We start from the raw sequence: 14,198 nt of genomic DNA, 5'->3' as shown, positions 1-14,198 counted from the left end.
AAATCATGTCACTATAAAACCAGCTGTCACATAGTCAGTCAAGGCGATTGTCTAACAGCATCCTACATCTACCAATGCATCACTTTTGGTAGAAGATGGCATTGTTTCAGACAGCTTTCTCCACAGCAATTTTCCTGCCAAGACCTAGTTGGAGTCGAAGACGTTCCTACCGGGACTACAGCGATGGCTACAACCCTCTCGGTGCTCCCCGTCCCTCAGATGCTAGTCACCTATCATCCCCTGCTCCTGACAGGAGGATGTAGTTCAGTTCATAGAAGTCATCCCATTACAGACTACATGCAGTCTCTCCCCTTTACTATTGACCAGGGCAGGGATCAGAAGCTCGTATTCGACCTCACTTTCACCTTAAAAGATAAAAAAAAAATCTCACATTTTTGTGGCAAATGTAGGTATTGTGTATGCGCTGGTGATGTGCTTCATTCCAATTTACCTTGTAGATGGGAATATAAATTAGCATCAATTTTGAAGGCTTTTAAAGGGAGGGTCGCTTTATAGACGGCACTATTGAATATACAGTAGCTAATGATTTCACGATGAATAAACTTCAGCTCACTTTGAGTGTGCCTGGTGAGCAACAGTGACTTGGTGGTATTTTCTCAATTACTTGTTCGTTTTACCATGCATAATTGTGACATCTGATATACAGGCAGAATATGATATTTCCAAGAACGCATGTTACCTTTTGTTGTGTATTTAGATTATTGGCATGACTTGGACCATCTGTAGTAAGGTCTGTTGCTGCAATAGCATTCATGATGAATATGTTATTTTGGCCTCAGAAAGTATTCATGTATCAAAGCAGTGTACCAACAGTCCGCAAGTCCAAGTCTATTGGCAATGTGAAATTATGCAAAGACTACTTGTTTCCGAAAACAGTGAGGAAATCTGTGCACCACTGACCATTATCTATGGCAGAAATTGTGTTGATGCCGCATTTTAGCATGTTCACGTAATCATTTTGACATAATGTTGCAGATATTCCAGAAATATATTTGTTACACAGATTGACGCCAATCTTCATCTTACATGGCTAAAGGAGGTAAAAGCGTCACATGGATCAGTGGAAGTCACATCCCTCTCACAGGCAAGAATGATCAACTCCCAGGGTGTATACAGGATTGGCAACCTACTGAATATAAAGAATGTGTCTGATCTGGTAAATAAACATTGATCTCTGGAAAAAAATGTAAATTTATGTGAATAAAACCTCTAGTCTACCCAAAGCCTACCAGGGTATACTCCTTTAAGTATTGTGGCAACAGCAATTTACTAAGGGACACTGATGACAATTTGCCTTGGTTATTGTTTTTGTCCCATGGTTACCCAGATGATACCCCAGAAATTGCGACAAGTTAGCAACCAGTACCATGCCCATCGTAAGCTCATTTGTCAATTTTATTAAAAGTATTAGGGTGTTTGATCATATTGATCAACAAAATGAAATAATTTTGATAAGTCACTTGATTTTTGGTCTCACTATTTTGACACAAGCTAAATATTTCACATGAGCATTGCTTATTTTATTATGTATATATGTTATAGTCAGTGTGTTAAATGACTAAAATTTTCACTTAGGCAATTTATTAAATACATAAATGTTCAGGTTTTTTTCATGACTGAAAAATCTGTCCAGCTAGTTTATGATGACATTAAAAGTGACTGAAAATGATAGGATTAAATGAAAACAAAAGTCAAAGTACATTTCTATATATTTTGGCTGAAATATTTAGAAATTTTATAAATTGCCTGAGTAAATAACATTTTACACATTGACTGTATCATATTCACGCCTTTCCAAAGAAAAGGCTTGTGAAAACAATGACAATGTTGTCTGTCTCACATCAAAGAACTTCCCAATGACAACATAGAGGAACAAGAATGATTCTGTTTAATGCTACAGCAAATTATTGAAATCAAAATGCAAATATTGTAATTACAACCTACCAGAGTTTTATGTATAATATTGGGCAATTACCTTGTTCAAGGAATGTATCCATAAATATCCACATAAAGGTACATATTTCTGCAGCTGTAATTTGGCTTCAGTCACACTAACTAAATTTTTTCGGTCCAACCAACCGATCAGCCAACTGACCAGCCTGGTATAAACTTGCAAGCTTTTCCCTACCATGATACACGGGCAACAAGATCTTCACTTGGGTCTCAGCAGGGTACGACAAGGCCATACTCCCCAGCAAAGACACTCTACGGTTGCAGCATGGACAGCAACCCAGCCGACCGTCCAGCCGACAGCCCAGCCGACCGTTAGGACACCGTAGGGTTACAGCACAACCTCCATGCCGATCGTCATACCATATGATTTACATCAACTGACCGTACCCACGTCAGCCGCTAGGACCACACGGGAGCATCCAACTGACCGCTCAGCTGACCAAGATGATGTTTACTGTACGTGCAGCCATCACAAGATGCACAGATTTAATCATACCAGAATCCTGGCACCAGAGGAAGACGAACTACAAGGGGAAGACGTGGCGGACTATAATGATTATCCACCCCACCTGCACCCCCAACCCCACCCCACCCCCAGCAGCTAAGCACGGTCACTCTAAGGTGGAAGTGGAGTTTTATGAAGAGATTAGTCAGGCTGACAACTCGGAGAGATATACTTTTGTAGAACTCATTGAGGAGTTATATCACCTCATCCCTGTAGTCCAACCACCTAGAAAATTCGCCACCTAAGATGCCAGAATTTGGGGGATGTCATGCTCCTACATCATATCAACACATCGACCAGACATTGGCCTTGGCTGAGTTATGCAGGCAAGGTAGTAGACCAGATGTTGGAAAGTCTATTCGAGCTCAAACATTCCAAGCATCAACTATCAGCCTAGCTGCCAAGACACATGGATCTTCCCACCCCCACTCACTCCGACATTATAGACCCTTTCAACCTGGTTATGTCTTTGGACTGCAATTATACCTTCGTCTTTCTAAATAATGCTGACTCCAGGACCATTGGCAAAATTGGAAGCAAGTTACGCCTGACTGCTGGATTGTAGACGTCGTGGCTCACGAATACAAACTGCATTTCAAGAAACATCCTATCTTGAAGACTGAAGCTGTCAGACGCAGATTTCATCTAGTCAGAGCCAAGCTAGTGGCAGCAAGAGATCGGGCTGTCAGGAAGCTACTTAAGAAGCAAGCCATTTGGAGACTAGTTGAGACCAAATTCTCCGGTATTCCTAGTTCCTGAAGAAGAAAACAAGACATGAGAATGATAAGCGACCTAAAAACACTCAACTGGGTCATCGTTCACAACACCGGACCAGTCGTCAATTTTTTCATGGGGATCAACTTGCCCCTACACTGGCAACATCACAGTTCCTACTCAGAACTCAGACACACCTCTGGTCTGTCAACCACAGGGTTCACAGAGGATTGGCTGTGTGTGGAGCTTGAACCTAGTCGACTCAGCATACGTGATTACAGTTTACTGCACAGGAAGAATTACATGTCATGTGTCAAGACTGACTGGTCAATCAGGTCAACTGACCTAGTGGAATCTGTGCAGTATATTTGTACAGACTGACTTACATGATTGCTTATGCATAACACTGCAACCACTCGACCAGACGCCTGTCGCTGTACATCATGTAGCTGATTCACAACTACAGTGGACATCCGATGCTTGCACGTGCAGTGAGTGAGACACCACACACCACCATCCCCCGATATAACAATGGGAACGCTTATGTGAAGCTAGAGGGATGGAAACGATATGTACGGTACGATCATTCAGACCAAGAAATATTTTTACATATTCAACTTGTCTTACACGATGCATTGTTGAATTCTTGCCAGGGCTACTTCTACCAGGGATTTGGTATTGGTTGGCTGACAACACAGTTTTCCGTGTTTCGTCATGTCCCGACATGGGCTGAGACTTGACTGAAGTGGACAAGCTGACTCCATCAGTTGTCGTATGGAAGTGAGACATATTCCCATCAAACTCATGGACCTTACATCTCCAGATCTTTGCTTGGATAACCATGTTATGGGACACATCACACCTAGATCTATTTGCTACCTGCAAGAACCATAAACTCCAGTTTATGTCAGCCCAGTTCCCATCCCAAGGGCTCACCAGATTGATGCGCTATCCATGGATTGGACAGATGTATTTGCATACGCATTCCCACCATGTTCTTTCCCAGACAAGGCCATCACAAAGTGGAGGAGACGGATTGTCCTGATGATAATCCTGATAGCACCAATCTAGACCAACAGAACGGAGTTCCCCAGATTATTAAGTCTACTAATGGAAGAACCTCCCTCACCAGTTACCTCTCCATTGAGATCTTTTACGACAGCCCAAGTCCCACATTTTCCACAACATCCTGCCCAGCCTACATCTGAACGCCAGGAAGTTACCACGCAAATGCAGATATCCGGGTACTCTGAGTTTGCCTCGGAAGCTGTGGCAAGATCATGGAGACCTTTATCCTCCCTTATATATGACAGATGGGATATGTTCATCCAGTGGAGAAGACGACAAGGGATTATACCTAATACAATATCCATCCCTGTGATAGCAAATTTTTCTACAACATCTACATCAGGAAAATCATTCTGTCATGGGATGATAGAAGGTTACAGATCAGCCAACAGGACGGACTATCAATTGGAAACCATCCTATTCTAAACAGACTAATAGTCCAAGGGCTTGGTGTCGCTTATTTCTTGTCAATCTTGGCACGTTGTATCAATTCAATAATGAATGAATGTTATCCAATCTTGGTGGATTTTTATAGGGCAAGAGATGGGGGAATGCATGTGCATTTCAATTTGCACGGAACTCACGTGCATCGGGTTACCATGGCTGTTGCCATGATGCATTTGGGCGATCGGTTTTATTGTCATCTGCTTTGTTTATTTATCATCAAATTTCATTTTTCCAGACAAGGTAATGTTAAATTTTAGAAACTTTGACAAAAATTACCCAGATATTTTTCATGCAATGTTACTTGGGGTGACATTTCTTTTGCTGTTCAGTATATATATATATATATATATATATATATATATATACTTCCGGTTTGTCTCCTGCTTGGCCTTGCCTGCTTGGCCCCCCTCACGAGTTTGTGGTTGATGGCTGCTCTTCTCTTGGGAGGCATCATGAAAAGATGAAATGTGCCTTGGGTGAACTTAGGGAGTGGAGTGAAACAGATCAGATTCAATGAGCAATGAAATTGATGGTATTTAAAGCGATTGTGAACAAAGCAAATAAACAACGTGAAAGCGATTAGATCCTGGATGACGATTGTGGTCCCCCCAGTGAATGAACTATTGCCCCATGCAGGCACGGTACAGGCTTGGGGGAGATTTAACTGCAGGGCTGATTGAGTAACAGCAGTAATTTGCCTATGGTTTGGATATGTGCAATAAAGCCATTCTGTAGTTTTTACTAAATGCAAATATTTTTCATGCATTTAATGGTTATATTATTTGAAAACTTAGTTATGTATGACATGTGATGAAAATCGTGTGTTATCAATGATAGAATACTGTGACTTACTTTTATCTTTTTTGGATATATTGAATTCCAGCATCATATTTGGTTTTAATGTGTTATAGCTTTTTGGAATGTTCTTTAGATACTGATATTGAAGGTCTAATTCACTGTCAATGTAATACTATGTTCAAGAAGTGTCCTTGATGTAGTAGGATAAAACTTGATGCATTTCATCCTGAGAGTGGAGCACTGAAATGGTTAAATTTTGAGCCCCTTCATTTATGGACAGACTCGCTGAAATGAGCAATCATAAGTAGCTCTGCTAAACCAATCCCCTGTGTTTGTATGACATGGCAGTAAGAAACCAAAAATATTTAAACCATATGCATATTTTATCAATTGCTTGCTGAGGTCTTCAAATAATACAATGTGAGTTTGATCCCTGCTTGTGACACATGTTTCATGACAAAATTTGCAATCATTCACTTTAGTGTCAAAGAAATGAAATATAAAATAAAATATTTCGAAGAATAAATTATTTGAAATGCTGGTTCAAAATAATGATTAATTGACACCAAACTACATTATTTCTCAGGAATGGACAGTTTGTTGTCAATTCTATCAACTTAATTGCTGAATCCAAATGGTCAGTGATTAATATTTCAGGACTGACCTGTTGACATTTCACAAAATTTGAGTCATTCAGCAAAAGGGCTTGCTACCCGTAACTTTTTGTCATGTAAAGCAGACTTCTTTCATTTTTTGTTTTCATTCTCCAAACAATATCTTATGACCACTAAGTGTAATTGTAAGGTCACTTGATTTTTAGTTAACACTAGATTTAATTCTCAACAAATATTGAAGGATAAAGATTTGTAGTGAGTGAATTAATATTTTGATTTAAACTTGATCACATGAATAGATGTATCATTGTAACAAGGGCATGAGAAAGTATTTGTGAAGTTTTCATACATGTTACATTCCAGTTCTTGAACAATGTCATCAGTCTTCACTTGTCTACTGACAATGTAGACACTGAAATGACCTTGGAGCAGACACAAGACAACCTGTCCCGGAAGTACAGCTTTGACCAGTTGATGGATCTTCAAAGCAGACTGATGCTGGTGGCTGGCCAGGCAGATAAGGGCAAAGAAAATGTCGACGAATTCATCATGGTAATATCAAGTCAAAACATGCATTAAAGTAAAACAAGAGATAAAGTGAAAAATAGGAGACAATTAGTTAAGGATTGACTGTGTATTTTTTTCGGTTCATTGAGGTATGAATCGAAAAACCGATGTGCAAACTGTATGAATCCGCGTAGCGGATTCTTACAAAAGTTTGCACATCGGTTTTTCGATTCATACCTCAATGAACCGAAAAAAATACACCGTCAATGCTTATAATTAAATTCGACAACGTGAAACATGTTTTATCTACAATAGTTTAACCCAAAACAGTTGCATATATCAAAACAGACAAAAATGACGGCATTGATGAACATTCCAGGTGTAGGAATACATACAGTGGCATGACATGAATCAGGTGATCGTTTAATTTATGCACATAACTTGACACGCCTACACAGTCAGTAGCCAATCAACGGAGAGTGGGATTAAAACAATGTTCATTTGACCTGTCAATTAAGGCAAGAGGCGAAAAGACTTGCAACAGTCAGACTGTAACGAACCGGAAGAAATATGTCCGAGAGAAGGCGGCTGTTTCAAATAACATGGTCATTTACTGCGTGATTCAAACATTACTTCTCTGATTACGGTAAAACAGTTGGAGAAATGCTAGTTAGAAATAAAAAGCGAATACATGAAAGTTGAACCGAGGCGAGCGGGGAAAAAAAACTGTCGAGCGAGCCTGCACGTTTGCTGTTTCATTCATTCTCGGCCTTCGGTTTCAAAGGGTAGTTTGGACAATGAATATGCATGAAAGTCGCTAAATGTCCTGTGACGATACACGTGAGCAGAAAGGGAATTCCCTCGACTGTAATATTGGGATTCCCCGGCATTCCGCAGTAATAAAAGTAGTGCGCAGCGGTGGGTGTGGCTTAATTTTTACATTCATTGGGAAATGAATGCAATAACACGTGACCAATTCAGCTAATCAGAATGCAGGAATTTCCATGAACACAACGAAAATTTAATTATTATTTGTTGTTTGCTTTATGAGTTTATGGTAAGGGATGATCGATAGTGTATTCATACAAACAATGCATGTGTGATTGAAAATTACTTCATCACTTTTTTTACTTTTTTCAGATGCTTGATGGAATAGTACGTTTGGCCAAAACTTACATCCGACTTTGCAGTGATGGCTGTGTATTGTTTGAATGTTGGAAAGGAGAATTTATGTGTGGCACTGACAGAAAGGTTTGTTCAGTTTTAGAATTTGGACATGATGAAGCAAGTGAAACATTGAAAGGTCATTGTGGCAAGGAAAATGTTACAGACTTTGTCCTTGCCCTTGCAAAACAATTTGAGGACTTCCATGATGAATGGATGAACTGTGTCAGTGACAAGAGAGATGACTATTTGGAGCTGAACTTCTACACCATAGAGCAATTGGTGTTCCTCCAGAGAGAACTCATCAAACTGGGCACAGAGGAGGAACCTTCTGTTCGTGTGTACTCAATGTTGTCTCTGATCAAGCCTGACTGTACCCAAGCAGATCTCACTGATGCCATGCAAACAGCAAAACATGTAGTCTTTGCTCAGGAGGAAGACAGTCAACAAGAATTGTCAGTTGAGGAGACTTTGGAAAAATGTGATCCTAAACAAGCCTTCATTAATGCCATGCTTGACACAAACTTCTCAGAGAGTTTGGCAAAACGTGCCCTTGAGGCCATTGGTCCTGATGATGTTAACAGTGGTAGGTTATACTTACCTTCTTTAAAGTCTCTTTAGTGGGATTACAAACAGGTTTATGGCACATCAGCCATACTGACAAAATAATTTATGGCCATTACTCAGCCATTTTTGCTCAAACTGTAATGAAATTTGGAATATGCTATAACTGGTGGTGGGAATCAACATGTCTCTAGTATGGTAAAACATCATCTACGCATGGGGTGCATGGGTGGCTCAGTCGTCTAAGGTGCCACGATTCGCTGAGTTGCGTCCCTTGTGCATGCCAGAAACCTATATTGTGGGTTCGAATCCCGGTTTGCCCTGATTATGTTTCTAGGTTTGTCAGCACCATACCCATGCTCATGGGTTTCACTGAAGTGGTAAACGTCTGAGACCTGCATCACCTTGGGCTTTCCTCTCACATTAAGCTGACACACAGTGATATAACTGGAATACTGTTAAAAGCAACATTAAACCCAACTCACTCAAGTGAAAATACTTGTTACCCACATTTGAAGTGTTACATGACAATTACTGACCAAATCCTAGATGTGAGACTGTAGCAAAATATATGTATTTATCCTTAAGCTTAATTCTTCCTGTGACTAATTTTGATGATTCTGATCTACAGGTGTAGCTTGGTGTTTTGAACACCAAGAAGATTTTCTAGGAGAGGATGAGGTACCAGAGATTTGTGACGAGACATTTAGTGGCTGGGAGTTTGAGCAACATTCTTTTTCATCAAGTGCATCATATTGGGTTAAGAAAACAGCAATTTATACAAGGTAATTAAAGAATTATTATCATGGGTTTGTTTTACCTTTTCTGTTTTTGACAGTCAACTTTGAAAATATACATTCATGATGATTAAGCTGTGTGTATTTTTCATTGCTCATGATCAGTTGACAAACTAATACTCACAACTTGTTAATCAAAATATGTAAGTTTATGATTACCGATATGTCATCCAACCCAAATTTTAGCTTAATGCAAAGATTGGTAAGATGTGATCAGTGCACCACTAGAATATATCACATTTTTAGCTTTTTTGTCATATATAAAAGTTCCATACCATAATATGTTTTATTCCAATTATCAAATAAACAAACCATCAGGTATTAATTTATCCAAAAAAAGTGACCTTCTGTACCTTTAGTTCTCTGATTCCTGCATATAATTGTTTGATCCAAACATTTCTATTTTCATCCCAAGAATTTATATTGTTTCATATTTCTTTGCCACAGATTTATAAATTTATTTTTTACAAATGATTTACTCCATCATTATTTACTCAATTACATTATGTTGCTCCATCACCAATGAATACATAGGGTGAAGACCATACACATCACAAAAATAATTTTCTCTCTTGGCTATGTGGTTGTCCTACATATTGCCTCAATGTCAGGAAATGGTAGGGTTTGCACAATGTCTATGCATGGAGTAGAATTCATTTGACATTCATGGGTTGTAAAATAGCCTCATGGCATCAGCTTACTGAAATTGGATCACTGTATCATTGGATCATTGTATTCGTTGGTGATGGAGGAAGTTAGCTCATTGATACACAATTTTTACTTGATTCAAAATATTGTATCTTATATGCATACAAATGCATAAAACTGAGTCCCATGTAGCATGCATATTAAATTTCAACAAAGATTTCCAGTTTGATTAGAAATACTATAAAAGTTCTTGCTGTCCATTTACATGTTTCTTTCATCTGTGAAGAGTGTAGGGCTTCAAAGCAGGAGGTTGTTATGACCATATTTAATCTTAATCCCATTTGATTCTTTTCTCCGACAAGGGTTTAGTATCATGTGCCTTGATGCCAATGTGCCTACAACAACATGTGTAGGCATGTTGGAATATTCTTCAACATCCCTTTCTATACCCAGGGATGGATAGTACCAAAGTACCAGCTTTTCCATGTACAATATAAAAATGAAGTTAAGGAAAAAGATATTTCAAATATATTTTATTCCACTAATAACAGTAACAAGACATGCCTCAGTTTCCACAAGTTGACACAAGCTTTAATGACAAAGTTCACTGACAGAAGGTCATAGTTACTGTAGCTTGATCAAATGGTCAGTTGCATTGAGATGCTGCATTGCTGTTTTTCTTCCACTTTTGAAATGCCCCTTTAGGTGCATCAGACGCTGGTCAAGGTCACAGTAGATATGTGGTTTCCTCCTAGTGCAGCTCCATGATCCAGTTGGAACGTGCATCATTGTCCACCCAAGTGGTAGTCACATAATTGCTGAACTCTTCAATGTTTTGTCCTTATGGTCCCTCGTTCCTGACATCTAACTAGGCATCTTGAACAAGCTCTAGAGGTAGGAGAGGCAGTGCAGTAGTTCTTCGAATGTGGCTTTGAACTTGAGGATTGTCCTTGTATTCCCAGGAATGTCCTCTCTCTGACATGTCGCCACAAAGCCTGGGTGTACTGAAAAAAGCCATAGTGCTGCATCTACCCTTGCACCCCTTCTGTTCACAATTCCAATGCATGGCAACTTTTACATTCAGTCAATATCTGTAATCTTTGTGAAGAACTTGCTGACCTCCTTGTTGCGATGTGATTAACTCTGCTGTCTGTAGCTTTGCCATTGCTAAGTGCTGACATATTCACAGACCATCATAAATACCGATACAGTTTCAAAGGTTGAGAAGCCAGGGAGTTTTCATAATGCAATTATTTGCATTGAGAAATAGGGTTCCTGTTTGTACTATTTTGGAGGACACAGTCGGTGTGAAAGAAAATGCCAGTATATACATTAAAGAAGGAACATGTGTGAGAAAGACAATACATCAGACTAAGCTGTTGTAGTTATAGATCATTAGCAGTGAATACTATATATAATATATTGTACATTTTGAGGTGATCAGGTGATCAGAATATCATCAACATGCCATTTTCAGTTAAAAGTAAAATATTTTGAAATTGGTTTATGTGTAGGCACATTGGTAGTAAACATACTAAGGAAAAGTTCATATTTTGTGGGTAAGTAAAAAATCTACTGATGCATGAATACACAAACACTGAACCATAAAATGTTTTGATAAGAGTGTCGGCCCATTGGGAACATACCCTGACAAGATCTGACAAACAGGCCTTCGGTCACATCGGTGAACTTTTTAATTAGCCAAACAACATGGAGGTTTCTAACTTCTCTGTACAAGCAAGAGCTTATTTGATTTCTATATCTTAAAACCTGGCTAAGTTGGCAGTTTTGAATGATATGTTGTTCATAATTTACACCCAGTTGTCTCTCTGTTAACGATGGAAGAATATAATTTTGATGTTGTTTGATTTCTCCTTCATGATCCATTGCTGATGCTGTCCATACAGTGCTGTCCAAGGTTGTCATTTTTTATAATGAAGTCAAAATGTTTTACTAATCTGAATTCTGATTGGCTCAGGAACTCATGAATCCCTCATTATGCATATGTTTTACTTAAGATGACTTCAGAGTTAGATCTTGACAGAGAAAGGGGTTTATAAGATATGATATTAATGAGATTAGATGTCCAAAAAAGTCTTTGGAAGTAAAATGTGTCACATGTTGCCTGCCTGTGTACCTCAATAGGTCACTTGGTCACCATCCCCAATAATTCCAGAAAGTCCCCAAGACTCACAAATAGATCAACCAAGGCAAACTCTAATGTCTATTTTCAGAAATGATGTCACTGTACAAGATATGACTTCCAACCTGAGGTCAGTGTGGGACGCATTCCTGGAAGCTGTATCATCCAGTGTAGCAGATTATCTCAGTCTGGAACATCTGGGCATCATCCTCAGACAGCTAGCACAAACAGGTATAGCTCACTAAATTACAGCAAAGATCCTGAAGATAAGTGTACTAATCTCTAAAAACAGCCAAGTACCTGGGAAACTGCAAAAAATGCTTAAGTTGAATCTAAGTGTATGAATTTCTACAATATATCAGACTATATGTTGTACATTTGATTAAGTGTAATGTTGTTACGTTCACTTAAACACTGTTGCAGATCAGCGTAAGTTCAACAGGACTATTCCACTACTGCAAAAAGCAGGAATTCCGAACCTGATAGTGTGCCCCCAAGGTGAGGCAAAAGTCTTATTGAATTGATTGTAAAAAATGTTTATAATTCATTGTTATGATTCAATGTTATTAAACATCCCAAATATAAATAGGGATGCTTTAAGGTTTGTCAGAACTAGACCACTGTTAATACACTTTATTTGTAAACATAGAGGTTCCAGGACATATGAGTCAGAGGGATATCATAAGTATGTCTCCCATACAGCCCAGGGGAATGTTGTTTTGAAACATTGATCAGTCTTGTCAAAGGTAAAACTTGTTCGTAAGGTCATGGCCCTGTATAGTTATTCAAGAAGTATTATCTTTAGTTCAGTTAAACTTCTCATCCTTGGGTTAAGCCTGTGATCAGTGATGGTAATTTTCTCCAAAACCTAAAGGACCAGAGTCTGAAGCTTGGTGGGTGAGATGGTCACCTGATGTAGTAGTAGTAGTAGTAAAGTTTGTCCATTGAAATCAAATGTGGCTGATTGTAATAGATTCCGCTCCCTAATGTACATCAAACATTCTCATACAATGTATGCTCCCTCTTGTAACAGCATGGCGATCAGCAAATGTGCATGCCAACCTTATGAACTATATAAACTGTTCTAAAGACTGACAGTGTTTGTTATGTGGAGTAACTGATAGCAGCTGATATGTTTTGTCTCTGTAAAAATCTCCTCTGAAATTATCAACTTGAGGAAGGTCAACTTTGGCATGTATGTTTCTTCTTATGATGACATTATATTTTGTTCAAATCATTAGGATTTCAGTGTGTTATTTGTGAAACAATTAGATAAATTATTTGACGTTTAAGAATTATTCTCGTCACAAGGAATAGTATTAGGCTCAGAGTTGAAACATTGTGTGAAGTAAATTTAACTGTTGTGTATTACAATAATATTCTGCAATGGTACATTCTTCATTGCAGATATCGAAACATTTTGGATAATTAGTTGAATGTCTCATAAATGTTATTTTGATACTTTATCCTCAGTAATTATGCAGAAAATGTTGAATTGGAATGCTGACAGAAACTTGCATAAAGTGGCTGTCTTTTTGACATTTTAAACTTTTTGACTACATATCCTAGTGAGCTACAGTGATGTGTCACTTTTCTTTTTATTGTCTACCTATGTTTTCAAAAGCTTGTGTTGAAGAGGAGATAGGTTTAAAATTAGATTTGCCTTCTGAATTAGACAAGCATTTAACCTGATAATAATAATCATTCCAGACATAGCCAAGAAATGTAGCATTTTAAATGTATAAAAACTTTAATTTTACAGCAAATGATTCAAGTCAATATTTAGACTGAGAGTTAAAACCATATTTTGCTTTCTGCTCTTAAGTTAACCATTTTTGCAATCACTGTATAGTTTGTACATCCTATTTGTAGCTGACATGCTGAACACTGTTGTATACATGTACAAGCACTCAGAGGATGAGCCACTTCCTCAACCAGATGAAGTCCTTCTGTGCACTCCACAAACTACCTTTGACCAGGTAATGCTCAATCATATCTGTGTAGATAGATTGTCCTCTGTTATTTTGCATTTCAGATTCTCAGAACTTTGGATACCTTTCATAATGTGTCACCTCTGCCCTCATGTATATGTAGTGTATTTGCCATATAAAGCACCCTGTTCCAAAAAGGTCCCACTAAAGAACTTTTAGACAAATCTGCATGTAATTTCAATAGACTCCCAGTACTAAATAAGTCTGTTTGGCCACCATTCAGTGTCTGACGTGTGTTGTAGACATGTATCAGAAACCATTGGA

At 38.5% G+C, this 14,198-nt stretch overlaps 1 protein-coding gene across 1 annotated transcript in view; it reads left to right on the top strand.

The window, feature by feature from the left end:
* LOC139473602 (E3 ubiquitin-protein ligase rnf213-alpha-like) overlaps positions 1 to 14,198 on the top strand; it is a 351,622-nt gene that overhangs the window by 164,446 nt on the left and 172,978 nt on the right. The window contains exons 19-25 of the mRNA XM_071256275.1: positions 1,025 to 1,177; positions 6,484 to 6,672; positions 7,768 to 8,377; positions 8,987 to 9,140; positions 12,035 to 12,174; positions 12,367 to 12,441; positions 13,816 to 13,922. Of these exons, the coding sequence (XP_071112376.1) occupies positions 1,025 to 1,177; positions 6,484 to 6,672; positions 7,768 to 8,377; positions 8,987 to 9,140; positions 12,035 to 12,174; positions 12,367 to 12,441; positions 13,816 to 13,922 (1,428 nt within the window). The remainder of the gene's footprint in view (positions 1 to 1,024; positions 1,178 to 6,483; positions 6,673 to 7,767; positions 8,378 to 8,986; positions 9,141 to 12,034; positions 12,175 to 12,366; positions 12,442 to 13,815; positions 13,923 to 14,198) is intronic.

The sequence above is a fragment of the Haliotis cracherodii genome, unplaced genomic scaffold (assembly GCF_022045235.1).
Source record: "Haliotis cracherodii isolate W230 unplaced genomic scaffold, xgHalCrac1.p SCAF_3, whole genome shotgun sequence".
NCBI classification, from domain to species: Eukaryota; Metazoa; Mollusca; class Gastropoda; order Lepetellida; family Haliotidae; genus Haliotis; species Haliotis cracherodii.
This window is presented reverse-complemented; position numbering and strand designations above follow the sequence as displayed.